The sequence below is a fragment of the Rhincodon typus genome, chromosome 11, assembly GCF_021869965.1.
Source record: "Rhincodon typus isolate 14 chromosome 11, sRhiTyp1.1, whole genome shotgun sequence".
Lineage (NCBI taxonomy): Eukaryota > Metazoa > Chordata > Chondrichthyes > Orectolobiformes > Rhincodontidae > Rhincodon > Rhincodon typus.
This window is the reverse complement of record NC_063342.1, coordinates 38987813-39014963: the sequence shown is the minus strand read 5'-3', so window position 1 is coordinate 39014963 and position 27151 is coordinate 38987813. Positions and strand designations below refer to the sequence as shown.

The 27151-nt window shown below is 40.5% G+C and overlaps 1 protein-coding gene across 3 annotated transcripts in view; it reads left to right on the top strand.

The window, feature by feature from the left end:
* f5 (coagulation factor V) overlaps positions 1 to 27151 on the top strand; it is a 73646-nt gene that overhangs the window by 26808 nt on the left and 19687 nt on the right. For all 3 annotated transcript variants that reach the window (XM_048603174.1, XM_048603175.1, XM_048603176.1), the window contains 10 exons: positions 1583 to 1685; positions 6201 to 6403; positions 9985 to 10132; positions 11325 to 11537; positions 14384 to 16289; positions 17559 to 17715; positions 19357 to 19593; positions 19702 to 19930; positions 20923 to 21105; positions 21343 to 21459. In XM_048603174.1, the coding sequence (XP_048459131.1) occupies positions 1583 to 1685; positions 6201 to 6403; positions 9985 to 10132; positions 11325 to 11537; positions 14384 to 16289; positions 17559 to 17715; positions 19357 to 19593; positions 19702 to 19930; positions 20923 to 21105; positions 21343 to 21459 (3496 nt within the window). The remainder of the gene's footprint in view (positions 1 to 1582; positions 1686 to 6200; positions 6404 to 9984; positions 10133 to 11324; positions 11538 to 14383; positions 16290 to 17558; positions 17716 to 19356; positions 19594 to 19701; positions 19931 to 20922; positions 21106 to 21342; positions 21460 to 27151) is intronic.

Sequence of the window (27151 nt, the reverse complement as noted above, 5' to 3'; positions counted from 1 at the left end):
CATTCATGTGGGTGCCAGTACTTGCTTGAGAGCTCTGATTCAATGCTGTCCCTGTAGTTGCAGCTGGGCTGCTGGAAGATTGCTAACTTTCATAGTGGGGAGATGCAAATAGCCTCACAGGAAATACTTGAGTAACTCTGGGCATGAACTCTTGACTTTAGACTTTACCACTGCAGCATTAGCCTCAGTAATCTGACTGACTAACTGGCAAGGTAGTGACTGAGTGGGGCATGAATGCTGTCATTCTGAGAGAGCACAGCAGGTTTGCGTTCAGTGGAAGCACTGGCACTGTCCCAGGTTGGCACCTCAGCCATCGGAGTAATCTGCTAGAGCTCAGGTTGGTGGATGTCTGTGAGCCTCTTTGAGTGCTGGTAACTTCAGCCATGCTGGCAGCACCCTGTGCCTGCACAGAACCAAGCTGAAGTATTGTGACAGTCTGAACTTCCATTGCAGCACTCTGCAGCATAAACTGAATGCACCAAAAAGCAATCAGACTGTTTGAGTCTAATTTTTCTCAGGGGCTTAATTGACCCATCACTCCCAAAGGGAAACACCAAGCTCTGTGCAGCACCCTACTGTTGGAAGTGAGCTCCTCCATGCTCCCTGATGGTGATAATAGACCCTGTGATAGGCCTGCCAATGTAGCGAGCATTTCCGCATGTACATACCATTGGGTCTTTTCCTGTACACACTATTGGGTACTTGAAAACAGGACCTGTGTGAAACCTCGCCCCTCAGTGATCTGATATCTCCCTTTCCCATTAGCCTGGCTGTCAAGTAATTCTGCCCAGTGATTTACCATGTGCAGTTCTCATCTCTAAAGTGCTTGTGCTGAAATATCAGCTAGTGGCTGTGAGTGTTCAATGGAGTGACAGTATTTCAATAAAGTCAATCTCTTCTTTCCCTCCTCCTACTTTCCACTGCCTTTGAGGAAGAAATACTTGGGCATTTTAAATTGAAAGATATAAGGCTACGATTGCAGTGAGGGTAAATGAGGAAAGCAGAGGTGCATGCATACACAACATGGAGCTTGAGAATCAGAAGGCGTTGTGTGAGGAGGAGCATATGGGATGTGAGAAGGATGATTGGGAGATGTATACCATCACCTTCAATCCTTTCATCCCTGCACTGACGACGGTTTCAGTCATGGCCTCTCAGGTAGCGGCGTCGGACCTTCTATTGGGTGCTGGCATGTTGGTAAATGGAGGAAGAAAGATTTCAGACATTTGGCTAAGAACGCTTTTTATACAATGAGTTACTGCAGAATGCACTGCCAGAATGGGTGGAAGCAGTTGCAGTGAAACATGTATGTACTTTAAAGTAAAAAGTTGCAGCTTTATAAGGGGGAATCCGAGAATGGAACACATTGGGAAGCTCTTCCAAAGAGCCAGATAAAGGCATGGCCTCTTTCTGTGCTAATAAGATTCAATGAAGTGAGATCAGACATGATTAGTAACATAAAGATTTTGCCTTAATGCAGTTGATAACAACATATACTTCTGTTTATAAGGTGCCAGAGTAGCTTTGAAAGCACTGTAATAGTTAACTATTTTATTGATTGTGCCTTTGTCCTCTTATGTAGGTTTATTTTAAGAATATGGCTAGTCGTCCCTACAGCATCTACCCTCATGGTATAACAGTGGATAAGAACAATGAAGGTGCTAACTACCCTGGGAATTCCGCAAGTAACTTGGCTTTATTTATCTTCTTTACAACGTAATTACTTGCAGTTAATATTCTCAAACACTTTAAGTTGTTGTGTATTGTGTTAGAACCACATGTGAGGAATAACATTAAATGAGGCCTGCCTACTTTGGTCCATTATGACACACCTTTAAAATAGGTTTGTAAACAATTTTTAAGCAAAGGTATTTTCCACAGTCACTTACTCTAATCTTCAAGGTAAAAGTTGATGAATATCAAGGGTGGGGGCAGGGGGCGAGGAGCAGAGGGAGAGGGAGAAAGAGAGAGATTGGAGGGGGTATAATTGGACAGAAAAGAACCTGGGTAATTTCAGAAAAAAAATCATTTAAAAAAATTTTGTTTTGCACATTATTGCAATTCAAGATATTAAAAAAATGTACAACCCAATCAGTTAAGACTCTCAATTATTTTCACAAGTAACATAATTTTTAAAAAGATCACTTTCAGATTTTCAACTAAGCTCAGGATAGTTTTTTTTAAATTGAAAATAAGATTGAAGTACGTATTTAGTGTCAGGCTTGATTCAGTGGTAGGAGGCTCACCCTGATTTCTGATGGTCTACTCCAGGGACTTGAACATGTGGGGCTGAATCTTAACTAGGACTTAACCAGAAAAGGTATGTTGTGCACCCAGTCCAGAGCTGCCCTACATTGTACCTTACTCTGCTCTGGACATGGATGATAAGGGGAACTTGGCACTCTGCTTTGTGGACAGGGTGGTGCAGAGATGGGATTCCCTCTTCTCCCAGGACCAGCAGTGAGACCACAATACCAGACCATGCCAGCCTGGTCTGAAGTTGCTACCTTGATTAAAGCAGTCTCAGCCATCTGGAACAATGCACAGCAATGTAGGGAGGAGGTCAGTGACCACCTCTACTCTGCCAGTGTAAGTACCACCATCTTCTTTCTGATACCTCGCACTCTGACTATCTCTTCTACATGCCCACTTTCCACCAAGGCTCAAGCTTCACCACTCTCACTATTATATGCAAATTCCTCTCACTCGCTCTCCTCTGAATGGCTGACTGACTGTGTCCAAACCCCTGAACTGCTATCAGAGGCTGCCCTTAACTTATTATGCCAGGATCCCTTAAGCGAAGGCTATTTTACGACATGACTGAGTCCTGCTCTCAATCATGACAAGCTTCCTGCATTTGTGCTTGTACTAAACAGCAAGGCAAGGCAGAAGTAATACGGGCCTGGTAGCTCTGGCTGAGACGGCACAGTGCAAAAAAGGCAATACAAAGCAGGAAAATTGTGAGCATCCAAGCAAGCTTAGAGTGAGTGTGCCTTCGCACAGTGAGTGAAGACACCAGCAGTATGGTCCAGTCCATGAGGTGGATGCATTTTCAACAACACATAGTGTCCTTGCAGTATTGCAGTGATAGTTGGCCAGTGCAGCCCAACGTGTAACATTGAAGCATATCAGTGTCCTGTGCATGAATTGGAGATAATAGTAATGGCATATCTTGTATGCCAATGTCAGTGACTGTGGGGTTTAAGTGTGAAGCGCCCATGGAGCATGCCCTGAGATGTTAATGCCCAGTGTCCAATATGGACGTCCTTTGGAACAAGAGGCAAGCTGAAGTCACCAAGTACTTGCCCTGGTTTTCATATCATATTTTCTCAACATCAATTTGATTGGCGTGTTTGGTAAGCTAAGCTGAATATTAATGAGATGAGTTGAGCCATCAACAAGACATTTAACAAGCTATAAAACCCACTTATTGGCAGATTGTTGTTACCATGTGAGGAACTCCCTACTCCACGTGCCAAAAGCATAAAAGGAGCAAGATGCTCCCAATTGGCTTTACCAGAATTCACTCCAAAAGTACTTTGTTAGTTGTAACAATTTTGGAATAGGCTGAGTCACAAAAGTTGCTCTCTCTCTTTGTGCAAGAGTTACGTTTACATTCCACCTGACAGTATGATAGTGTTGGAAGATTATTCACAGGAGCATGGTTTTGATCACCTTTACGTCCAAGTAGTCTCTCATTGGCAGCTTGAGTCAGATGACTGTCAGTTTGGTATCTGTGTCAGTACATTGCTGTCCTTGCTTTGAACCTAATTAGGAACTAAAGAGTGACATTTGATATACAATAAAGGATATAGCCATCACAGCAATATCTAAAGTTAAGAGATAGTAAGAACTGCTAATGCTGGAGTCAGAGATAACACAATGTGGAGCTGGAGGAGCCCGGCAGGCCAGGCAGCATTAGAGGAGCGGGAAAGTTGATGTTTCTGGTCAGGACCCTTCTTCAGAAATCTAAAGTTAATATCTAAAGTTAAGCTAGGTCCTCAAAAAAAAAAAACCCAATTCTCTACTTCTTTTCCTGCTGAAGAATAAATTGACAGATGCATCAGTATTACAGTAAGCTCACTATGGTGCAAGCACACAGCATGTAAGCCTTGTGATATATGATATGGCTGATTTTTTGGCTTCTCTTTGATTCCGCTCTCTGGTTACCATTGTTCTAATCTTTTATGGGAATTATGAATTCGTTTTCTGGAGAGGAAAGAAAGTTTTGCATAGCATTTTAAAGGACAACATGGCAATGTATGCGATGCCAGTACTGTGTAACAGTTCATGATGTACTGATGTACCCCTTATCATGAGGCTTAGAAGTATATATAGAACAGCAGTGCAAGCAAATGGGAATAGTTCAGTTTAGGAAACCTGGTCAGCATGGACAAGTTGGGCTGAAGGATCTCTTTCCGGGCTGTATGACTCTATGAATTTCTCAAGGATTGTAAGTGCTGGGTATGGAACATCTTCCATTTCAGCCATTCATTGACAGCAACAAAAAAAAAACTCCTCTCCAGAAAAAGAATTCCTAATTCCCATGCAGGGATAAGCACCCAATAATGCATCAGTACAGGCCACATCTCATGGCTCTTAGCTTGCATTCTTAGTGTGCATTCACTTTGCTGTTACCTGGATGCTCATGACATCTCTGTGTGCCTCATCTTGCCTTTTTGTGCCTTGCCACTTTATTCACACTCAAAGGACTCACGGTCTTTCTGTCCTTTTAGCTCAGGCACAAAGCTAGACAGCAATGATCAGTCAAGCTGTTAGACATGTTACTAGATAGCCTTCAGAGAAGGGTCCCGACCCGAAAAGAGTCCTCTGATGCTGCCTGGTCTGCTGTGCTCCTCCAGCTCCACACTGTGTTATCTAAGTCAAGGACATTGTCCGATAGCAGTCCAGGGACTTGGCACCATTGGTCAGGAGCTTATACGTATCAGAGATCAGTCAAGGATTTTGTCACTTGCAAATGAGGGTTGTTTTCCAAGTCAAACAAGAGAAAGTAAGAACTGCAGATGCTGGAATCCGAGATAACACGGTGTGCAGCTGGAGGAACACAGCAGGCCAGGCAGAGGCTTTGCAGTGGGGTTATAACTCACACAGAGATATGCAGATGTCCAGGGGGTCAGTTCTCTGAAACTCAAGTGGCATTATCAGGAGCCAATGCTGCGTTGAGTAAATTGGGGAAGTCAATTGAGGATTGCAGGCATCATGCTGGAATTCACTTGGGACAATAATTGTAAATGGGGCAACTCAACATAAAAGGGTAGCTGATGATAAAACATGGGAGGGCAGGGACGCTGTGGGATGGGTGGATAGGAAACCATCGATAATCCTCACCAGCCAGCAGGGGTGAGAACTGTGACCCCAGTGGGGGTGAGTACAGTTTAGTACCTCCCCAAGTATTTGCCAATGTTGCTGAGACCACACCTGGAGTGTTGTGTCCAGTTTTGGTCTCCATACTTGAGGAAGGATGTGGCAGAACTGGAGGCAATTCAGAGGAAGTTCACCAGGTTGATTCCAGGATGAAAGGGCTATCGTATGAAGAGCAGTTGAATAACTTGGGCTTCTACTTGTTGGAGTTTAGAAGAATGAGGGAGGATTTGATTGAGGTATATGATACGCTCAGGGGAATTGTTAAGATTGGGATTAAACAGATGTTATTACTTGTTGGACCAGTTTTGGACAAGTGGGAAGAGGTAGGTTCAAAACTGAGATGAAGTTTGTGTATCTGTGGAACTCACTGCCCCCATGTGCAGTGGAGGCAGGATCAATCAACAGACTCAAGAAAGAAATAGATCTGTCCCTGATGAAAAGTGGGATAAAGGAAGCAGGAGCAGGCAGGAGAGTGGAGTGGAGTTGAGACCAGGATAAGACCAGTCATGATCATGACTGGGCTCAAAGGGCTGAAATGTGTGCTCCCACACCTAATTCCTATATTCCTATGTACGATCCCAGCAACAGGGAGCACTGTGATTCCAGCAGCACTTCCAAGGGACATAAAAGAGGCGGAAAAGATTACTGAAGTATTATCCATTTAAGTGTATAGATGAAATGATTACATGGGTTATATATTCTGCATTAAAGGGAGGTGGAATTGTTGTCTATACATACTCAAGTCTAAACAGTCAATTTACAGATAATGTCGTAATCCTAACCTAATTAACCTGAGGTTCTGATTAACCTTGCAGATTCCACAAAACAGGTTGATCCTGAACAAATCCACATTTACACTTGGAAGATTTCTGAAGATGTTGGACCAACTGCCTCAGACCCCAGGTGCCTAACAAGACTATATCATAGTGCTGTTGATGTCACTCGGGACATTGCTTCAGGGCTTTTTGGACCACTTTTAATCTGCAAGGACCTGTCCCTGGATGCCAGGAATTTGCAGGTAAAGTAGCATTAATCTACTGACCATCATCTTTCATTGCTACTACTACTGCAGCTGCCAGTGATAGCTGCAGAACCAAAGACAATAACACCAACCCTACTGATGGAACTTTATGGGGTAAAAGTTTAGTAGTGAGATGCATTCCTTGTTTTAATGCCCTGTTTTCTGTGTATGGCATTGCTTGCTGTAAATGATAGTATTAGCATTTTTATAATGATTGGTGTTTTGTCAATATCAGTGCTACTGATTTATAATGTGTGGTAGTCTCAAAGTTTGGAAGTATTGAAGGGGTAGTGGGGAGTTTGATAGGAATAGAGCCTTTAGTTATGGCAAACTACAGGGAGGGAACCTGGATTTTAGCAGAGCTTAGAATGGAGTTTACAATTTGGTAACACAAGAATTAGGAGTAAGAGGTAGCCTTACTGTTATGGGGTTGTCCTAGGGTTTGACTGCGTTGAAATGTAGGTAGGGTCAGTCCTGAATTTTGTAACATATTGGGTGAAACTTTCGAATTCCCTGGCAGCAACCAAAAATGTTCGCCACTGAATCTGAAGAAGGCATTACTCAATGGAAACATGTTCATACTAATCCAGATCAGTTATCTGCTTTTGTTCAGAGACTGAGACTGTAGTTGACTCAACAGTTTAACAAAAAAAAGCTATAGGGATTAATCTGGCAGTTGTCTGGACCTGAGCTCAACTCCGCAATCTGGAGTCATTTGGACTGGATAGCTGAATACTGATATTCCATCTCCCAAAGAGAATACTCCATCATCTGTGACAACAAGGTGCAGGGCTGGATGAACACAGCAGGCCAAGCAGCATCATATGAGCAGAGAGGCTCCACCACCAAAGACATCTTTCCCTCCCCACCCTTATCTGCTTTCCGGAGGGACAACTCTCTCCGTGACTCCCTTGTCCGCTCCACACTCCCCTCCAGCTCCACCACACCCGGCACTTTTCCCTGCAACCGCAGGAAGTGCTACACCTGCCCCCATACCTCCTCCCTCACCCCCATCCCAGGCCCCAAGAAGACTTTCCACATCAAGCAGATGTTCACCTGCACATCTGCCAATGTGGTATACTGCATCCGCTGTACCCGGTGTGGCTTCCTCTACATCGGGGAAACCAAGCGGAGGCTCGGGGACCGCTTTGCAGAACACCTACGCTCGGTTCGCAATAAACAACTGCACCTCCCAGTCGCGAACCATTTCAACTCCCCCTCCCATTCCTCAGACGACATGTCCATCCTGGGCCTCCTGCAGTGCCACAACGATGCCACCCGAAGGTTGCAGGAACAGCAACTCATATTCCGCTTGGGAACCCTGCAGCCTAATGGTATCAATGTGGATTTCACAAGTTTCAAAATCTCCCCTCCCCCTACCGCATCCCAAAACCAGCCCAGCTCGTCCCTGCCTCCCTAACCTGTTCTTCCTCCCACCTATCCCCTCCTCCCACCTCAAGCCGCACCTCCATCTCCTACTGACCAACCTCATCCCGCCCCCTTGACCTGTCTGTCCTCCCTGGACTGACCTATCCCCTTCCTAACTCCCTACCTACACTCACCTTTACTGGCTCCATCCCCGCCTCTTCGACCTGTTTGTTTCCTCTCCACCTATCCTCTCCTCTATCCCTCTTCTATCCGCCTCCCACTCTCTCCCTATTTATTTCAGAACCGCCTTCCCCTCCCCCTTTTCTGATGAAGGGTCTAGGCCCGAAACGTCAGCCTCTCTGCTCCTATGATGCTGCTTGGCCTACTGTGTTCATCCAGCCCTGCACCTTGTTGTCTCGGATTCCCCAGCATCTGCAGTTCCTACTACCTCCTAGAGTGTGCTCCACATTCAATAGTTGTCAGAGTGCATCAATACTTAAAGCTGTGCAATTGTGCAGCACTTTGGAAGATGAAATGCAGGGAACAAACAGCATGCATGTGCAGGGTCACTCAGCAATTTTAAAGGGGCTACACATTTTGAGAAATGGACTGTGTAAAGAAAAGGATAAGGCAATATGCCTGCTTTCAGTTAGCATACAGTTCACCAAAATGACACCAGGTGGAGAACAAGTTAACACAAAATCTGAGATTCTTGTTTCCATTCAAAAGGCGTCTTATGCCAGTATTTTTGCTCCGTGTTGGCAAAGGTTCCATGCCAGCCAAAGATTTGGTGTGATTTGGTATTTCCAGCCTAGGCCTAATTTGTAGCTATTTAATGCCACTCCTGCCGTAATTTTGGAGAGATTGTACTCGAAGTGCCAATGATTTTTGGCCTCGTTTTGTGAAAACACTGCTACTTAAGCAACATAAATGTTAGATATTGCTCTGCAAAAGAATCTAATTTTAGAAAATAATGAAAATTTGGATAGGGGAGCCTAACCTCAAATCCCCATCCATTGTTGTCCTCACCATCCCTCTTTCCCTGACCAAAAGTGAATAAATTTAATGAGCCCAGACCACATCACTGCAAAGAAAATAAAAGATAATTATAGAGACCCAGAGTGTTACAAAATATTTGGGGGTTGGTGAAAGTGTGGGCACAGGCATGGACTTCCACTCAGGTTCCTTTCCTACTACCACTGCTGCTGCCAGTGATAGCTGCAGAACCCAAGACAATAACACTTACCCTACTGATTGAATTTTGTAGGGTAAAAGCTTAGCGGTGAGATGCATTCCTTGTTTTAATGCCCTGTTTTCTGTGTATTGTTATGATTTGTATTGACAAAGCACCAGCAGACTAAGTTACAGATTATGATCATTTATTCATGAGGACCCAAGGAGAGTCAGTCTTAAACATTATAAGACTGAACTCTGACAAAACTAACAAGCTCTCATCTCTTATACATGTTAGGTATAAAACCTGAGACTAGTGTAGCTGCCTCGTTTGCCCATCAGTTACATAATTGGATGCAGCCTGTTTCCTTCTGTTGCACTTTAAGCAGTAATCTATGTGACATGGCATCCTGCGAACTGTGTCAGATACTGTTACGGTTCAACTTGACAAATTTCGGCAGATTCAGATTCAAGTAGAGTTTGTGATAAGTTTATGATAATTGAATCATAAGTACGCATGGAGAGTCAGTCTTAAACATTCCAACACTGAATTCTGGCAAAAACCAATAAATTCTCATCTCTTATACACTTTAGGTCATGTACTCAATTTTTAATCTGATCAATTTGTAAATGTATGTTAACCAGAGTTCACTTATTTCTCATAGTACATACATCAGGCATCATCATTGTCTACCAAAGGCTTCCCCTTAACCTGCTGACTGTGCAATTAACGCTATGTCCCTGTTGCTATCACTTGCTCCTTTACTATCTACTTACATTTATTTTACTACAAGTACTTCTAAATCAATTTGTATTTATCCCTTTTAAACATTAACAATTTCAACATCATTTGGCTCATAAAGAGCTTTACCAAGGTTTCTAAGAAAATGAGTCAGAGTCTCAGTGGGGTCAAGTTGAAAGACAGAAATCTTGTTCTGACAAGGCTTCAGCATTGAGTCTGCCCAAAGGAAAATACAGCCAAAATTGTCACATTGAATCTCTGAAAATCTTCTAACATTTTATTCTGTTCGATTTAGATAAGAGTAGATGAAGAGCAACACGTCATATTTGCAGCACTTGATGAGAACCAAAGCTGGTATATTGATGAGAACATTCAGTTATACCTGAATTCTTCCAACTTTGATCCCACAGACCCTGAATTTTACGAATCAAACATCATGTACAGTGAGTAGAGGTTGTCTGGTTTTCCTTCCTGTTCAAATTAAGGGTGTATTTAAAATTTATAGGTGTTTAGATCTGTAACTGATCTGTGGATTCAAAACATGTCACGTGTCTCGTAGATGTGAAATGTTGAATCATTTCACAGCAATTACCAATAGTCAGTAATAATCCGTAATAATCGATATCAATAACAATCAATAATCAATAAACAGTAATTTCACAATTTAAATAAGTAATTAATAACCATGACAATTCAAAAGCACCAAGCAGCAGAGCTAACAAAAAATCCTGTTTTTGCCCTTTTATTGTTAATGGGCAGAGCTAGAGTGAGAAAACAGCTGGGCCGCAAGTCTTAGATTACCACCGAAGTGGATGGAGACGGAGATTGAGTTAAGGAGTTGAATTTAACTAATAATGATCTTCTCTCCATAAGTGCCACATCCAGATGTGGACTGAAAAAACAACTTTAGTTCAGAGGCTGTTACTAGGCAACCTTCAACAAAAGGCTTCTCTGAGTCAGGTTGTCTAATAACTGAGCCATAAACATCTCTAATCTCTTCTTAAAAGCTTTGCTGGATACTTATTTCACAAAGTCAATTGACATTTGCAAACAGTGGTAAATCACTTTCTCTTTGGCCTTTTAACATTTGTTTCCTAAAAGTCGTGACAAATAGTGACAAAAAATGTGACAAATCCTTCTTCAATCTAGTAATTTTCAAGTAGCTCCATATTCCAGTGTCTCATAATCTGCAACCATAAATGTATGCCACGGTTGACAGAGAAGAACCATATAAAGTATTTATTTTGGATGAAACTTTCACGGGTAAATGTACAAATAGCAATGTCCACGTGGACATTAGAGCTAGGCATCAATAACATAATTCCAATCTCCATCTATTAGCGGACAAAGAAATCTTTAGTTCTTCTTTTCCTTTATTTTGTCCAACGTATTTCTTTAGCGATTTGAGAGCTGTTAAAAAAATTCTGAGGAATAAGACTTCCATCTAATTATTCAGGGATGGTTTCAAATTTAAGGTCATAAAAAACAGTCCTGTAATAGCACTTTGCCGTTAAGCTTCATTAAAGCAGTATTAATGCTTCGTAAAACAATAATAGTAGCTGCATTTTAACTTTTGCATTTATGTTCCATTGTATGTAAATTAATGGCTAAACAATTATTTTGGGATGTTTTCAGCGATAAGTGGTCTTGTGTACGAAAGCAAAGAATCATTACCATTCTGTGAGGGAGTTGTTACATACTGGCATGTTTCAAGTATTGGTGCTCAAGACCACATTCAAGCAATTTACTTCCATGGGCATACCTTCAAGCACAGAAAAACAAATGAAGATGTGATACATCTCTTTCCTTTAATGGGTGAAACTGTAACCATGCAGATGGACAATTTGGGTGAGTGTCTTCATTTCCACTGTGTTCTGCATTTCACCAGATCATTTACGGATGAATATTTGGCAAGAAAGTTTTAGATTTTATGACAGCACAGTAAATCACTATGTTTAACGTTAGAACAGCACCTCTGCAGCCTATCTTTCTCTTAATCTCAGAAGACATTGTAATAATAAAATGTCTCTTTATATTTATATAAGCGTGTGTATATAGTATACATAAAAATCTTCATACTGATGTCAAAGTCAAATCAGGGCAGGGTTTATATACTTAACGGTAAGGTCCTGGGGAGTGTTGCTGAACAAAGAGACCTTACAAGTGGAGTCACAAGTACACAGGTCAGTGAAGAAGGTATTTGGTATGCTTGCCTTTATTGGTCAGTGCACTGAATATAAGAGTTGGGAGGTCATGTTGTGGCTGTACAGGACATCGGTTAGGCCACTTTTGGATACTGCATTCAGTTCTGATCTCCCTGCTGTTGGAAAGATGTTGTGAAACTAGAAAGGGTTCAGAAAAGATTTACAATGATATTACCAGGCTCGGAGGGTTTGAAAGGCTGAATAGGCTGGAGCTATTTTGCTTGGAGCTTTGGAGGCTGAGGGGTGACCTTACAGAGGTTTATAAAATCATGAGGGGCCTGGATAGGGTGACTAGCCAAGGTCATTTCACCAGGGTAGGGGAGTCCAAAACTAGAGAGCATTGGTTTAAGGTGAGAGGAAAAGGATTTAAAAGGGACCTAAGGGGCAAATTTTTCACGCAGAGGGTGGTGGGTGTATGGAATGAGCTGCCAGAGAAAGTGGTGGAGCCTGGTACAATTAGAACATTTAAAAGGCATCTGAATTCATATTCAAAGGTTACAAGATCAAAAATGAAGATTTCAGTTGTGACAGAAATGACCTTGGGCAGAGTTAGAAGCAGTAACCAATGTTTTTAACGCACCCTCTCAAAGTGCTGGCGGCGATAGTCTTAAAAAAAAAAGACCTTACAGCCATTACTATTGCCCTTATAGCTATTGCTGCACAATCCTTTTACATTTCAACAGGAGGTGCATTAATAGCCTGTCAAAAGAAGGTGTTTGTGGTTTGTCAAAGTCAATCATCTTACCTCTGGGACATTACTGCAAGATTTCCTCAAGGTAATGTTTTAGGCCCCACCATCTTCAGTTGCTTCATCAATGTCGGTCCCTCCATCATAACTATCATCTGTGATGTCTTTGAGTCTTTCTATTGTTTTAGGTGGGTTTTCCAGATCTTCATTAAGTTTGTCAAGCCATTGCTGTTTTGTTTTGTGATAGGGAGGGTTTAGAGGGATATGAGCCAAATGCAGTCAAATGGGACCAGTTTAGTTTGGGAAATCTGGTCAGCATGGACAAGTTAGACCGAAGGGTCTGTTTCCATACTGCATGACTCTATAATTACATGGCCGATCCTTCGCTGTCACAGGACCAAAATCCTGGAATCTCAACCCTAACAGCAGTATAAGTGTCCCTAGCCCCCAAGCACAGCAATGATTCAAGAAGGCAGTTGACCACCATTCTAGAACAATTAGGGCTGAGCAATAAATCCTGGCTTAGACTATAATGTATAGGAGCAGAATTAGGCCATGCAACCCCTCGAGTCTGCTCCATTATTCAATCATAGCTGATATGTTTCTCCACCACATTCTCCTACCCTCTCCCTGTAACCTTTGATTGCCTCGCCAATCAAGAACCTATCTATCTCTATCTTAAATACACTCAATGACTTGGCCTACACAGCCTTCTATGGCAGTGAGTTCCACATATTCACCACCCTCTAACTGAAGAAATTCCTCCTCATCTCAGTTGTAAAAGGTCATCCCTTCACCCTGAGGCTATGACCTGGATCCAAGTCTCTCCTACTTGTGTAAATATCTCTTCTCCACGTCCACTCTATCCAGGCCTGTCAGTATTCTGTAAGTTTCAATGAGGTGCTCCGTCATCCTTCTAAACTTGTAGAGTACAGAACCCAGAGTCCTCAACCATTCCTCATCAGACAAACCCTTCATCCCCAGAACCATTCTGTAAACTTCCCCTGGATGTCTTCCAACTGCAGCACATCCTAACTTAGACACAGGGCCCAAAACTGCTCACAAGATTCCAAATACAGTCTGACCACAGCCTTATACAGCCTCAGCAGTACACTCTGTTCTTGTATTCTAGCCCTCTTGAAACATTATATTTGCCTTCCTAACTGCCAACTGAATCTGCACGGTAACCTTAGGAGAATCCTGAACTAGATCTGCCATGTCCCTTTGTGCTTCAGATTTCTGATGCCTTTCCCTGTTTAGAAAATAGTTTATGCCTCTGTTCTTCCTACCAACGTGCTTCCCCATATTGTATTCCATCTGCCACTTCTTTGCCCACTTTCCTAGACTGTCCAACTCCTTCTGCAGCCTCCCTGCCTCCTCAACATTACCTGTCCCTTCACCTATCTTTGCGTCATCTGCAAACTTAGCAACAATACCCTTAGTTCCTTCATCCAGATTGTTAATGGCTAGGCCAGTGGCACCCACCTCCCAAGAATTCTTTCTCTTAAATTACTTTGGAAAGGTTTAATAATAATATCAAAATTGTTGATGGACTAGAAAATGAATAATTGCAAGTACCAGCCAATTATTCATCGATGTTTAGTGTTACTTCCATGAGTGCCTCTGTCCAAGCGTTAATGTAGTTCAGATCACATCCTGCCCTCTGTTCCTGAACATTGTACTTTGTTTTTAATGCTTTTACTGTGACGCTGTACATTGTTTTCCTGCTATCATTTCATTATTACTGTATTGAGGTACTTTGTAATATTGCTGCTCCTCTGATGTTGTATATTATTTTGTAGGTGAATGGCTCCTTGGAACTTTAAGTTCACGACAAGTGACCTATGGTATGAGGATAAGATTTAAAGTTTATCGGTGTGAGGATGAAGGCATTGAATACCCTTTAGTTTTCTTAAGGATTCAATCTGATTCAGACAAAGTGCTTGTAGAGGTAAGTGAGGAAGCCAGTGAAGAAGAGCTTGATGATGAGGCACTTGCAATTCTGAAAGAACTTGGATTCCGATCATTCCACACACCACAAGAAGCAGAAGAGAAAGAAGATATATTCCAGTTTATTGAAGGTGAAACTGATAATTCAAGAGAGCTCAACACTAAAATATCTGAGGAGCAAGGTAGTCAATTCCACTCAAAGGTTAGTGGAAGTCAGAATAAAACGTACAGTGATGCAAACAAAGAAAAGGTTGATATCTTGGAGTATGATATGGCTCAAGATGAGCTTGAGCAGCCTAAGGAATTAGGTGAAAGTACACCGGAAGTGCCATTAAACGAAGCAATCAATGAGATGACACAAAAAGCTGAAATAGAATCTGATGCATATGTGATGAATTTCACATCCTCAAATATTCATTTAAAGCAAAATAGAACAGTTACGATGGAGGGAGATATTAACGTGGAGATTTTTGGAGAAGACTATGAAGCAAAAACCAGCAGTAGTGTACTTCAAGATTTTTTACTAAGCTCTGCTGCCAGAAATACTAGCTTGATATTTAACACGAGCAATCCAAATACTGTGGTTAATCCCTCTGTGAAGAATAAGAGTTTAGCTGAGACTCCTACAGTAGTAGTAAAGCAAAATAATTTTCAATTAACTGCAGAGAACATCAGCTCCATCAATATTATTGATGGTGAAAGAGAAGAGAAGTCTGATCTAGTCCCACAAGAAAATAACACAGAACTAAAGAGTCAAAATGAGAAAACTGAAACTCTGTATGAAATGAGGAACACCGATAATTTTAATGAAACCAGCACGGCATCAAATAATACAGGCAGAAAAACAACGCTTTCATCTCCTTCATTAAAGCAGAATGTGGCAACTTCACAAACAACTAACTTTACAGCTGGTTATGAAAGAAATCAAATTAACTCCAATGCAAATAATGAAAGTAAAAGTACATCGACAGTTGACATAGAACAGGGTAATTTACTCAATCAGTTGTCCCATGAGGTTTTGGAACACGTCACCAATACTTCAGAACAACTAGGAATAGAAAGCAGTGAAAACTCTGACAAAGTATTTATTTACTTAAAGAAGTATTCAACAGGCAAGCACAGGGTTCGATTTCAGGGAACACCTCTGAAACCCAATGGATCGTATTTGATGTACCAAGTGGAAGAAAAGGGCATTAGTGTTACAGAGTTAAAGCATTTGAAAAAATATGTAAAGCTGGCAATACATGATAATTCTGCAAGAAAATTCAAAACCGAAGAAAATGTTAGAAGGCAGACTGCAATTAAAACAATGCTGAAACGCAGAAAATTGCTGAAGGATCAAATGTCTCCAAGAGGGTTCAAACCTGGTCTTAAAAAAAGAATTCATGTTCCTTTAGGCAAAAAACGTATGTCACCAAGAGGATTTCAAGTTAAACCTAATTCAATAATTTTTCAAGATGACAGCTCAAATAGTATTATAATAGGAATTCCAAAACGTAAAAATGGGGCCACTCTTGATTACGATGAATATATTGCAAATGCGGATGCAGACCTTCTTGGAGCTGCTAGAAAAAATAGTGAAGCTGAGACAGATTTAGATTCTATGAACCCTTATACTAATGACAGACGAACTCATTCAGACATGTCCCGAGATCCAGAAATAATCGTTGAGCATTACTTACGGAGCTACAGAGGAAATGTGAGGCATTACTTTATTGCAGCTGAAGAAATTTTGTGGGATTATACTGGAAATACTATGTAAGTGCAGTGTTTTTCAACATTTTTGGATTGTTATTTAAAGAACTTATCAAATGATTTCAGCACATTTGGCCTTTTGTCCTTGCCAAATCTCTGCAAAACCACTTCGCTAACCCCAACCTTTTGTGTGTTCCCTATAGCCATGCAACTGATTTCTCTTTGGCTGTTAAGCCAATTCCTCCTTTAAACACCTTGTCTGAATCTGCATTTATCACACTGTCATGTGTTGCATTCCAGATCTTAAGCTTTCACTGATAGAGAAAAAAAATTGGTTCTTTTGACATTTGCTATCCTATGATTCTCAATCCCTCCACCGCCAGTTGCAGTTTTTCAAGGCTCCTTATCATTTTGAATATCTCTATTGAGTGTTCCCTCAAACCTGTCTTTATGGAGAACAAACCCAGTTTTCAATCTATCCAAGATCTGAAGTGCCTTATTTATGTATTCATTCTCATAAAACTTACCTGCACCCTGTAGAAAGCATTCACATCCTTCCTAAAGTGGAGTGCCCAGAAGTGGACAAAGTACTTCAATTGGGGCTTAACCAATATTTCTTTTATATGGGTTCTTCATAACTTCCTTGGATTTTTTTTATATAAAACTGAAAATCCTGTAACCCTTTTGAACAATTTCTCAATTTGCTTGCCAATTTCAATAAGACCACAAACCTTTGGCTACCGAATTGAATTTGCAAAGTTTGCAGGGATTTCACTTGAAGTTGATGAGCTTTGCTGCTGCAACTGAATATGTGCAAGCGAAGAAGTAGACCACAAGGGATGTCTCTGTGTCATGGGCGACATGATGATTTATGATGAGGGATAGATCATATTTGGAGTCCTTGGACTCAAAATCCTTCAGAGATTCAAGCAGGATCACTTGCATACTACAAAGTGTTATTCCAGAGCGTAAACTGCTGTTTGGTGACCAGGGATCTCAAAATCATGGGAAGGATTGATTTCAAACTGCACCAAATGTGCAGTCAATTTTCGGGGGTAGGGATATTACTGCCAATTCAAAGACCTACTCCATAAAAATGTATAAAGACGAAATAATCCAAAAATACCCAATGGGTAATACAATGGCACTTTACGAAGTTTTGTATTTAAAGATCACTGAAATTGTATATAAAATTTCATTCACATAGGTAACTATTAAAACAATTATAAAGATAATTAATTATGATTGTTAGCACAGTCTATATATAGTATCTATGTTTGCCCTATTATTGACAATCTGTTCCACATATAACAATTTCCTAATCGTTATTAGACATTCAGCAGAGCAAACAAATACACTGTATAAAAAAGTCATTTTCCGGAGATACACAGATGCGTTATTTAGGGAACGCTATGATCACGGAGAAAGATACGACCACTTGGGAATACTTGGACCTGTCATCAGAGCAGAAGTTAATGATGTCATCAAGGTATACTGCAATATTTAAATCATATCTTACATTATCTTATTGCAAGCACCGTAGTAGGATCCTGCTTCCAGTTTAGTTTTAAACAGTACAATATACATTCATTTGGCAGTTTGACTTGATGAGTTGGATCTGTCTCAAAAAGGTTATAAGTTCAAACTTTACTCTAGATTTTGGCACCTAACTTATCTCGACAGGCAATGTATAACTGAGAAATTGGATGGTGTGTTAACCCAAAGTTCTATTTAAACTTTCAAGTGGGTATGATTCATGCCATTTCAAAATTCACTAGTAATGTCCAATAATTCTCCTTCAATCTTCACAACTTATTCTATGCTGTATACACTTACATAGTTCCTGTACATTCAAGTAAGACATATGTATCATGCAGTGCCTTGAGACATTCATGAGAGATACATTTTTAAGCACTGTATGCAAGCTTATTTCCTGCTTTGATCGCACAAATTCTAAAATAAAGCTACACAGGGTATTCTTAGGACTGAATCTTACTTTTATTGGCAAAGAACAAGTTGCATTGAGTATTTTGGATGGTTTTTCACTGCAAGGCCTATCTCTCACCATTTCTTACTCACCATATGATGTACCTACTCTGCCACTACGGTATCTCTCACATCTGATTCCCACCCCATCTTACCACGTGCTGATTCTCAGAACCACTCACCACTCGGTAGAATTCACTAGTATTCCTTGCACCAGCACAATCTTTAAAAGCAGCTGCCATTCATTGGCCCTGACATTTGCCCTGGTCATGGCATTCAGGGGGAAATTGGTGCCCCAGTTAGTGGGACAGAGACCAGAAAGTTCTGCTGGACAGGGTAATGCAGAGGTGGGATTTGCTCTATTCTCAGAACCAGGAATGGAGGCCACGAGACTAGACCATGTCAGCCTGGTCCAAGGTTGCCACCCAGGTCAGTGAAGTCTCAGTTGTCTGGAGGAAGTCCCAGAATGAAGGAAGAAGGTCAATTTTCTTCTCCCCTCGAGCTGCAACCTGGTCCAGTCCATGAGCAGGGTGTGTGTCCCTGAGCATGATAATTGCTGGTGCAGAAGCATTCTTCAAGTGGATCAGAGATGTGCATAATAGTTGTTAGAGTCTGGCACATATCAGATGCCAATGTCTGTGGACAAACGTGTATATATGCCTGTGCCCATGGAGCGTGCCCTGAGATTTTAGTGCCCAGTGTCCAACATGAGGTTCCTTTGCAGCAAGCAGTGAGCTGAATTTGCCAGATACCCACTCTGGGGAGTTTCCTAAGTTAGAAACCTGAATATTAGTGAGGTGATGTTTGTCAACAAGGCATTTAACAAGCGATGAGCCTTCCTAAGTGGTGTTACATACTGTGTAGTGAGAGCCAAAGCTCTCATCACGCAGACCCCTATAAAAATCCATCGTTAACGCTGAACATTTGTATTGTTCATCACTCCCAGCATCAGAATGGAGGCCCATTGCTCCTATAGGGAGGAAATTGGAAGGTGACTCAAGCTAGTCTGGTGGAATTGGCAATGCTGTAGGATTAGGTACATAGAATATTGGTGAGATGAAGGTAATTGTATGAAACCTCTTTGCAGAATTGATTTTGTAAATAGAGTTTTAATAATCATCTAAAGCCTGCACTTATTTATCAGGTTCTCTTTAAAAACTTGGCTTCAAGACCATACTCTATTCATGCCCATGGAGTGTCATATGAAAAGTCATCTGAAGGAGTGAAATATGAAGATTACTCTACTGACTGGTTTAGATCAGATGATGCTGTTCCCCCAAACAGCACGTACACTTACGTATGGAATGTGCCGCCTCGATCAGCACCAACTTCATACGATTCAGTCTGCAAGGCCTGGGTCTATTATTCCAGTGTGGACTATGTAAGTGTTCTACAAACAAAATGACAGAAGAGAATGCAAGCAATTTATACTGAAAATTGAAATATTTTCCCTTTGTAAATGGTTAAAATATTATTTCTTTCCTTGCAGGTGAAGGATATTAACTCTGGATTGATTGGGCCTCTGTTGATCTGTAAGAATGGAACACTGAACACCTTTAATGAAATTCCCAATGATGCTCGTGAATTTGTTTTGCTCTTCAACACTTTTGATGAAACTAAAAGTTGGTACCTGAACGAGAACAAGGACCGACTTTGTAAAGAATCCTGTGAGATAAGCAAGAGCAATTCCAATTTTAAACAGCACAGTACATTTCACGGTATTTACTCCTTCCACATTTTTAAAATGTAATTAACTTCATAACTCTTTCAGTAACCAGTGACAGAACTGCCATTTTCATTGGAAAATCAGATGTGAGTGCAAATTGGAACCTTTGTAATTGAATCCCAAGATGTGTTTTTTGGTTAAAGGTATTTCTTTCATATATTTTCATTTTAATGTTTTGTTCTCCCTGTGAACCATATAACCAAACGGTTAATACTCTACCAAAAACAGAAATTGCTAGAAAAGCTCAGCAGGTCTGACAGCATCTGTGAAGAGAAATCAGAGTTAACGTTTTGGGTCCGGTGACCTTTAGTTCTGAGGAAGGGTCACCGGACCCGGAACTTTAACTCTGATTTCTCTTCACAGATATTGACAGACCTGCTAAGCTTTTCCAGCAACTTCTGTTTTTGTTTCTGATTTACAGCATCCACAGTTCTTTTGGTTTTTTATTTAGTGAATACTATAAGTGGATTCCACAGCACCCAGCTATACATGTTGACCAGCTCTCTCACCATCAGCAGCATCTCCTAGCCCATTGCCGACATGAGATGAGACATTTCTTCAAATGCTTCATCCTATATCCAAATTTTTTTATGTGCTGGCAGAATACTGGAACAGGAATTTCTACCCACAATAGGCTGTCATTTCTAGTTAGGCACATCCCCGGAGGTTTCATCCAACGGTTTTATTCAGTCAAACATCCTTTTTAACTGAGCTTAACATTTTTAAAATTAGTAAACAAAAGTTTTCAAGTATTGATAAAATGCACAACTTATTTAACTCTAGCCCCGCAGCATGTCCAGATGATTAATCTTTCAATCCCAGAGATCCCAGGACAATTCTAGAAGGTTGACAACTTGTACTTAAGATCAGCAATGATTTTAATTCAAAGTACATGCCAACAATATGAATTATTTTCACCATTTAGAGTACTCAATATCATTTTCAAAACATTTTCTCAGTTAAATAACCACTTTGCTTTTTCAGCTATAAATGGATTTGTCAAAGCATCTTTAAGGGGTCTCGTGATATATGTAGAAGAGCGGGTGCGATGGTATTTGATTAATGTGGGAGGCTCAGATGATGCGCATGCTATACGTTTCCACAGCCAGACATTTATTGAAAGGAGGGAAAGTGAACATCGTCTGGGCATTTACAACTTGTATCCAGGTAAGTGTAAAGGTCTGCTCCTTCATCACACATGTAAAAGTACATTTAAATAACATGTTCCTTAGTGTTAAGGAAATCTAATCAATTCTGTGCTTCACTCAAGTGCACTTCTTTTAATTTCTGTTATTTTGTCTCTACTGATAATAAACGTTAAGAACAGAATTATATCCACTTGACTAATTTAAACTCATCAGATATCCAGCTTCTTCTAATCAAATATGTTACTGAAATACATAGGTGCCTTTAGAACCATTGAAATGCAGTCATTAAAACCTGGCACATGGCTTTTAGACTGTGAAAATGGAATGCATTACAAAGGAGGAATGCGGGCACATTTGCTTGTTCTATCTAAAGGTATGTGCATATACATGATTATTCAAGTGCAATAATGTATAACAATTTTTTTCTGACTCTCAAATGTACTGGGTTACATCAACTGAAATAAAATTTGATGCTCATCACTTCAAAATGACACTTGAAAATCATATTTCATTCCAGCGTTTCTGCAGTACCTTAGTGTCTATTGTAACAATTATCAAATGCAAGCTTAGAAAAGGTAGGAAATAGAATATAAGTGTAACCACAAACTGGTTCAAGGATGTGACCTGTCTGAAGGCATAAATAACATTGAAAAAATATTATAGACTTTTATCTTGGAATTCAGACTTTACCTGAATTCCCTTATAGCATTATTCAGAGTCGAAAATAGAGACTTATGCTGTCACTTTCCTTTCTAATTCTTCCACTTTTTATTTGAATTCTTTCTTTCTGTCTCCTTCATATTCTTTGCTTCTCCTTATCTCATTATGTTTATCTTGTTTCCTTGTCTCTTGTTATTTTGAGTAGTAAAGTTTGATCCATGTAATTGGTAACAAATGAAAGTACAAAATAACCACTTAGGTGCAAAATGCCAACAGCTCACTGTTAACAAGATAACCATAAAAATTCAAAGAATATTTGGCCCTGGCATCCGGTGTTGATTAGCCTCCTCCGTTCTGTAAGCATTTGGCAATTTGATAGCATTAAACATTTGATTAGTATTTGATGCAAAGAAGAGACATATAAAGAGGAAAGAGAAATCAGCAGACTTGAGGATTGGGAATAGTTTAGAAGTCAGCAAAGGAGAACCAAGGGATTGATTAAGGAGGGGAGAATAGAATGAAAGTAATCTTGTGGGGAATGTAAGAACTGACTTAAAGTTTCTATAGGTCTGCAAAGAGAAAAAGATTGGTGAAAACAAATGCAAGACCCTTATAGTCAGAAATGGGGAATTTATAACAAGTATGAAAGAAATGGCTGATGAACTTGCTTCACACTTTGCTTCTGTCTTTACAAAGGTTGACACGATTAAAGTACCAGAAATGATGGGGAACACAGGATTCAGTGAGAAGGAGGAACTGAAGCAAGTCTATAATACTAGAGAAATGTTGTTGGAGAAATTAATGGGATTAAAACCTAATAAATCCCTAGGGCCTGGTAATCTCCATCCTACAGTACTTAAGGAAGTGGTCCTAGAAATAATGGAGGCTTTGCTTGTCATCTTCCAAGATTCATACAGAATGGAGGGTAGCTAATGGAACCCCACTATTTAAAAAGAAACATTGAGAGAAAACAGAGAATTATAAACCAGTGAGTCTGATGTCAGTAGTGGGGAAGATATTGGAGTCCATTATCAAGGATTTTATCAAGCTGAGCACTTAGAAAACAGAGGTAGATTCGTACACAGTCAGCATTTACACAAGTGATAGTAAGTGATATTGACAAATCTACTAGAATTCTTCAAGAATGTAACTAGTACAGTTAATGAAGGGAGCCAGTGGATGTAATTTATTTGGACTTTGAGAAGACTTTCAACAAAGTGCCACATGGGAAATTAACATGTAAGATTAAAGTGCACGGGATTGGGGATCGTGTATTGAGGTGAATAGAAAATTGGTTGGCTGACAGGAGACAGAATAGGATTAAAGGTCTTTTTCTGAATGGCAGGCAGTGACTGGGGGCGTACCACTTGGATCAGCGCCAAGACCCAGCTATTTACAATAGATATTAATGACTTAGAAGAGGAAACTATCGGTAATATCTCAAAATCTGCAAATGACACAAAGCTGGGTGGGAGGATAAGCTGTGTCAAGTATGCCGGGATGTTGCAGTGTGATTTGGAAAGGCTGAGTGAGTGGGCAAATGCCTGACAGATGCAGTAAAATTTGGATAAATATGTTATCCACTTTAGTAAAAAAAAAACAAGAAGGCAAATTATTATTTGAATGGCTATATATTGAGACAGGTAATATTGAATGATTGCTGGGTATCCTTGTGCACAAGTCACTGAAATTAAACAGGCAGGTGTTGCAGGCAGTAAAGAAGGCAAACTGTATGATGGCCTTCATAGCGAGACGATTTGAGTACAGGAACAAGGACGTCTTACTGCAATTATGCGGGGTTTTGATGAGACCAGACCTGGAATATAGTGTGCGGTTTTGGTCTCCTTATCTGAGGAAGGGTGCTGTTATGATAGAGGAAATGCAATGAAGGTTTACCAAGTTGATTCCTGGGATGGCAGGATTCACATATGAGGATAGATTGAGTTGGTTAGGATTTATTCACTGGGGTTTAGAAGAATGGGGAGGCTCTCATATCAACGTATAAAATTCTAATAGGGCTAGACAGGTTAGATGTGGGAAATATGTACCGGGTGGTGGGGGAGTCAGAACCAGTGTTCATGGTTTAAGGATAAGGGGTAAACCTTTTAGGAATGAACAGAAGAGAAATTTCTTCAACCCGAGAGAGGTGAGCCTGTGGAATTCACTACTACAGGGAGTGGTTGAGGCCGAAACATATGTGTTTACAAGAAGGAGTTACAGCTCTTGCAGCTAAAGAGTTCAAGGGATGTGGGGGGAGGGTGGAATTAGCGTATTGAGCTCAATGACCAGCCATAATCATATTGAATGGCAGAGCAGGCTCAAGGGATCAAATGGCCTCCTCCTGCTTCTGTCTTTGATGTTTCACTGATTCTGTGAATTGATGACTTGGAGGAAGGAATTCAATGCACTGTTGCCAAATTTGCAGACAGTCTTACTGCAACTGTACAAAGTGCTGGTGAGACCACATCTGGAGTACTGTGAGCAGTTTTGGGTCCCCTTATTTAAGGAATGATATTATTTTATTAGAGGCAGATCAGAGAAGATTCATTATGTTGATCCCTGGTATGGAGGGATTATCTTATGAGCGAAGGCTAACTAGATTGGGACTGTACTCACTGAGAGGTAATTTCATTCAAAAAGTATAGGATTCTTCTGGGTAAGTGCTGAGAGAATGTTCCCCCTTATGGGAGAGTTGAGGACCAGAGGGCATAGTCTCAGAATAAAGGGGCACCAATTTAAGACTGAGATGAGGAATTTCTTGTTTTTTTTATATATGCCCTTTGGACATGGGTGTCACAGGCTGGCCAGCATTTCTTGCCTACCCGGAGTTGTCCTTCAGAAGGTGATGGTGAGCTGCCTTCTTGAACTGCTGCAGTCCATGTGCTGTAGGTAGACACATAACGTCTTTAGCGAGGGAATTCCAGGATTTTGATACAGCGACAGTGAAGGAGCAGTGATCCATTTCCAAGTCAGGATAGTGAGGAGCTTAGAGGGGACTTGCAGGTAGTAGTGTTCCCATGTATTAACTGCCCTTGTGCTTTTAGACGGAAGTATCCATGGGTTTGTAAGGTGCTGTCTAAGGATCTTTGGTGAATTTCTGCAGTGCATCTTTTAGATAGTACACACTGCTGCTTTTGTGCTTATGTACTCACATCCTTTCCCTCGTCATCATCTCAGACAGAGTCCGCATTCACATGTACGCTAATGACATCAAGCTCAAATTCTCCACCCCCCATGTTAGCTGCTATGCGATGAGATTGTTAGTTTGATAACCAATCAGGAATGAGCCATACTCTCCTGCAGTGAAACCTTGGGAAGACTGAATCATCTCTCAGAGGGTTGTGAATCTTTAGAATTCCTTGTAAGTGTGGAGGTAAAGTCCTTGTGGACCACATGATATAGGAGCAGAATTAGGCCATTTGGCCAATCAAGTCTGTTCCACCATTCAATTATGGCTGATGTGTTTCTCACCCCGTTGTGTATATTCAAGGCTGAAATAGATTGATCTTTGATCAGTAGGGAAATGAAGTGTTATGGGGAACACATAGGAAAGTATATTTGAGGAATGTTGGATAAGCATGATCCCAATGAATGGCAGAGCAGGTTTGAGCTGCTGAACAACCTACTCCTGTTTCTATTTCTTTTGGTTTTATTTATGGTTTAAATGTTGTTGATACTTGTAACACAGACAGCAGAAAGATCAACGGATCTTTATTTCAAATATTTCCATGATAAGTATCAAGTATAGCCATACCACTTAAACCTAGCATTGCTTTTATTGTTGTTATAAGTGAACAAATATGTTTCACTTTCCCTACAGCATCTTCATATCACCAAAATAAAAAGTAGAAAGAAGATAAAAACACACCCATATTCAGCAATAGATGCACCTCCAGATTTATTCTTTGTGCTACAGAAGATATGCAATAGAAATTCAGCAGATCCTCTGCCTCTTCTCCCAAATTGTAGTTTCCTGGCTGACTTTCTGCTTTTCTGCCTCTTTCTTCCCTTCCAATATTTCACAGGAATGCGGTAGTGTAGATGATGGTTATTTGACCTATCATGTCCATACTCCCTCCGCAAATCGCCATTATGACGTGATGCCATTCTCCTGCCTTTCCCCTGTACCCTGGCATATTATTTAAATAGAAACAATCATCAAATGCCCTTTTGAATGCGTGAAGTGAATCTGTCTCCACCACACTTCCAGGCGGTGCATTCCAAACCTGAACCATATGTGAAAAGCATTTTCTCATGTCGTTTATTGACTGTTACAATGTTCCATTGATTAGTTAATCCTGGACTGTAATAAGATAGTTGTGTTAAAATGATTGTCACATACAATTGAATCCATTTTTAGCAATCGCTATTTATGGTGATCTTATGGACTTAATGCTTAAATCATAATTTCCAAAAATAAATTGCACTTGGTGTATTATTTTTTAACTGAACTGATCAGTTCTGAGGATCAGTCACCGGACCCAAAACAGTAACTCTGTTTTTTCCTTCACAGATGCTGCCAGACCTGCTGAGCTTCTCCAGTGATTTTGTTTTTATTCCTGATTTACAGCATCCGCAGTTCTTTCGGTTCTCATTGTCACTTCCCTGTTCCCCAAAACCCTGTAACTTTTATCATTTAATCATGCCTGCCCTCACTAACATCTCAAACTTTACCTTTCATTATTTTCCTGCCCTAGCTTTCCTTGCTCTGTACTTCTTTAAAAGCTGTTTTTGATTTAGAAAAATCACCAACATTAACTCTGTTTCTCTAATCAATGATATTTCTAGTGTTTACTGAGTTTACTTCGATTTGCAGCACCCAGTCTTTTGACTTTTTGCTATTTTATGCACCGTTTGTACTGATCAGTATTAAGTTAATTGTACTGTTATGTTTCCATTTTGATTCCCACTTTGTTGAACACACGAAGGGATTTATTTTAAAAGTTGCTGTACCCATGCATAACTGATGAACAGAGGTAGGCATTTGGTTTCTCAAACCTATTATGCCATTCAGCGAGATCATGGTTAATTCAAAATTGGTTGGAAGGCAGGAGACAGAGGATGGTAGTGGAGGGTTGTTTTGCAGACTAGGGGCCTGTGACCAGTGGAGTGCCACAACGATTGGCCTGTGTCTACTGCTTCTCATCATTTATGTAAATGATTTGGATGTGAATATAGAAGGTTAATAAGTTTGCAGATGACACCAAAATAGATGGTGTAGTGGACAGTTAAGAAGGTTATCTCAGAGTACAATGGGAACTTGATTAGAAGGGCCAGTGAGCAGAGGACTGACAGATGGAGTTTAATTTAGTTAAATGTGAGGTGTTGCATTTTGGTAAGGCAAATCAGAGCAGGACTTGTACACTTAATGGTAAGGTATAGGGAGTATTGCCAAACAAAGACAC